The 3,347-nt window shown below is 36.8% G+C and overlaps 1 protein-coding gene and 1 pseudogene across 1 annotated transcript; both read left to right on the top strand.

Moving 5' to 3' along the window:
• Positions 1 to 524: 524 nt before the first annotated feature.
• On the top strand, positions 525 to 2,085 carry LOC146625484 (uncharacterized). Its single transcript, XM_085362188.1, has 8 exons — positions 525 to 530; positions 613 to 687; positions 772 to 855; positions 940 to 1,023; positions 1,108 to 1,191; positions 1,276 to 1,356; positions 1,685 to 2,008; positions 2,062 to 2,085. The coding sequence occupies exons 1-8, from the start codon at positions 525 to 527 to the stop codon at positions 2,083 to 2,085; spliced, it is 762 nt and encodes a 253-aa protein (XP_085218314.1).
• LOC146625483 (uncharacterized) lies at positions 2,085 to 2,834 on the top strand (annotated as a pseudogene).
• Positions 2,835 to 3,347: the final 513 nt, after the last annotated feature.

The following is a 3,347-nucleotide window of genomic DNA, read 5'->3' as shown; positions in this document are numbered from 1 at the left end:
TTTCTTTTTTACATTTAGAGTCTACCGCTTCAGCTTATTTGGGGTATGTGTTTTTTTCTTCTTTACTTTCATATACATTTTCCATGAAAAATAAAACTGAAAATGCTATATCTTCTGTTTTAGAACAAAAATAAACTGATCACAATCAATGAAATTATTGAAACTGTGGAACAGCTGAAAAAACATGGCATGCAACTGGAGGACCATGCACTTCATAAAGAAGGCCCCTGGGGTCAAGTTTGCCTGACACTTGGTATTCAGAATAATAAAAATAACCGCTACAGAATTTGTGATGCATTTCGTCAGGTTAGTTCTTTTCACTTATTTTTAAAAAATATATATTGTATATATTATATATTCTATATTATTATATATATATATTATTTAGTTAAAATCAAATTTATTAAAAATGTATGCCTGTTCTCTACAGAACTTGTCTATACCAGTCGAAGGGGATTCAGATAATGGACAAAAGCCACCAGAGCAGGTTCCATACATAAAATTCTATGTGTTTGATATCAAATATGTTGGTATACCAAATTTTAGTCAATGTGTTACTGTTGAAATTATCCCTAAAATTAATATTGTTACGGGTAATGTCATTTTCAACAGGAAGAACTATCAGCTGCTGCTTCTCTGTCACCGGTCTTCTCCTTGCAGGAGGATGGACAGCTGTCTCCTGAGCAGGTCAGTCTGTCTGTACTATCATAAATTCTCTTCAACGCTTCCATGTCATTACACTAAAGTTACACCTCTCCACTCATGTAATAGCAACCAGAAGAAGAACTATCAGCTGCCGCTTCTCTGTCACCGGTCTTCTCCTTGCAGGAGGATGGACAGCTGTCTCCTGAGCAGGTCAGTCTGTCTGTACTATCATAAATTCTCTTCAACGCTTCCATGTCATTACACTAAAGTTACACCTCTCCACTCATGTAATAGCAACCAGAAGAAGAACTATCAGCTGCCGCTTCTCTGTCACCGGTCTTCTCCTTGCAGGAGGATGGACAGCTGTCTCCTGAGCAGGTCAGTCTGTCTGTACTATCATAAATTCTCTTCAATGCTTCCATGTAATTACACTAAAGTTACACCTCTCCACTCATGTAATAGCAACCAGAAGAAGAACTATCAGCTGCTGCTTCTCTGTCACCGGTCTTCTCCTTGCAGGAGGATGGACAGCTGTCTCCTGAGCAGGTCAGTCTGTCTGTACTATCATAAATTCTCTTCAATGCTTCCTTGTAATTACACTAAAGTTACACCTCTCCACTCATGTAATAGCAACCAGAAGAACTATCAGCTGCCGCTTCTCTGTCACCGGTCTTCTCCTTGCAGGAGGATGGACAGCTGTCTCCTGAGCAGGTCAATCATTAAAAATGCTTTCACATAAGTTATGATTGGTACTAGGATCATTGTTTAAATGACCACTTTATATTACATAAAAAATATATTTTTTAAAAAAAATAAACAATTAAATAAAGAATTTTATCAAATGTTGTAACATTGAATGAAATTTATATTTCATGACACTTCTCAACATTAATGTTTGCTATATATTATGACATTACAAACACTGGTTGTTAATATACTTAAAATACACAAGTATTTCAAGTATATTTACTGATATTACAGTAGTTATGTAACATGGACAAAATGTTTTCTCACAAAATAATTTTTTCCTCTTTTTTAGCCTAACAGCAACTCATCCGATGATGGATTCATAAGAGTCAGGGTCCCACTTGCAACAAAATTTTTTTTCCTGAAAAGGAAAGAATGGACTAATATAAAAAATAAGAGATCCCAAAGAGGATACAAGGGACTACAGTGGACAAATCTGATTTCAGACGGAATACGGACTGTGTTTCCATATTGTTCCTTTGCCTTCAAAAGGCACAGAGTCAAGGCTTTGGACTCAGTAAGAAAGGGCCCTTTCTTCTGGTGTCTGGGTTACTGCAGTTTTGAGGATTGTCCAGTCACTGTCACTGTCACTGTAGATAATGAAGAAGATCTAAAGGCAAAAGTCAATTTTCAAGGTTTCGAGTGTGTGCACAACCACTATGAACTAAGAAGAAGACCTGTAAGAGCTCATAAGAGAGATAAAATTGGCCATGAATTGGAAAAACAATTACCTAGAGCCATGTATCTGGAAAAAATGAGCAAAATGGATGATGATGTTGTGCAATCGGGGTGTAGAGATGAAGTTCCAACTCCTCAAGTGTTGAGAAACATAGCCTTGGAAATCAGAAAGAAAAGTCGTCTTCATCATAATGAGATTATGAGTCTCCAGTTAATGGTGGCAAACAAGAAGAACAACCCAGAGGATGTATTGCAGAAAGTAATGTTACATCCAAAAGGTGTTTTTTTATGGTCTTCCAGGAGTATTGAGATCTTCCAGAGCCGCTGTTGGGAGGACATCGTGTATTTGGATGCTACAGGAAGTATCATGAAAAAAAGAAAGGGTTCGCCTCCTTTCTATGTTTACGAACTTGTAGTAAGAAATCCACGGAAAACATCCTCCCCCCTACCAGTGGCTACATATTTAACCTGTGACCATACCACTGCCTCAGTCAAATATTTTTTGGAAGCATTTCTGACTGATGTTGCAAGGGCCTTTGGGCGCAAAGCCATCCGTTCACCTTTAATGCTTATGTGTGATGGATCTATGGTCCTAATGCAAGCTATCTGTTTAGCTTTTGCAAAAAAAAAATCTCTCTGACACAATGAATCATTATTATAACATCGCTTCGGGGAAAGGAAACAAGGAAGACTTCGAGGTTCCAATTCTTCACAGATGCCTTAGTCATGTTATGAAGAATGCTAAGGAGATCTGTAAAAAGTAGTAAGTGTAGTCCTTTTAATACGGTATTCACTTGTTTGTTTTTTTATTATGACATGTGACATGGCATTTCATTTTTCAATTTGGGAAAACATTATTACTGTTTTGGAAACACTTAAAGACAATTTTTTCTTTAACTGCAGTGCACCAAAGAACTACCATCTTGCAATGCACACTTTTGGAGTGTTCACTACTGCGACTTCATTGAAAGACCTCACTGACATGGTGCAAAGTGCTGCAGTTGTTTTTGGGAGTCCATGTAGTGGTGAGAATGTCGAAAAACATTTTCACAACCTTCAGTTGTTCATGCAGAAAGCCAATGTTGATGTTGATGGCAATGACAGAAACTCAAAAGCTGATGAGGACCTGAAGGTAAACCAAAGTCAATTTTTATTAAAACTAAAGGCTAAACTTTTGCCTCTTATATATCTTTTTAAATACTTTGGAATAGCATAATAATCACAAGTCACAAGTAATTTTAAATGTTTTATACAACATAATGTTGGGTTTTTAGATT

Source organism: Diplotaxodon limnothrissa, linkage group LG9 (genome assembly GCF_057381915.1).
Source record: "Diplotaxodon limnothrissa isolate DT_005_m linkage group LG9, D_limnothrissa_male_GT1.1, whole genome shotgun sequence".
Lineage (NCBI taxonomy): Eukaryota > Metazoa > Chordata > Actinopteri > Cichliformes > Cichlidae > Diplotaxodon > Diplotaxodon limnothrissa.
This window is presented reverse-complemented; position numbering and strand designations above follow the sequence as displayed.

Coding starts and splice junctions, on each gene's coding strand:
- LOC146625484 (XM_085362188.1), top strand. Junction 688..771: donor GACAGCTGTCTCCTGAGCAG/GTCAGTCTGTCT, acceptor CTCATGTAATAG/CAACCAGAAGAAGAACTATC. Junction 1,357..1,684: donor GACAGCTGTCTCCTGAGCAG/GTCAATCATTAA, acceptor CCTCTTTTTTAG/CCTAACAGCAACTCATCCGA.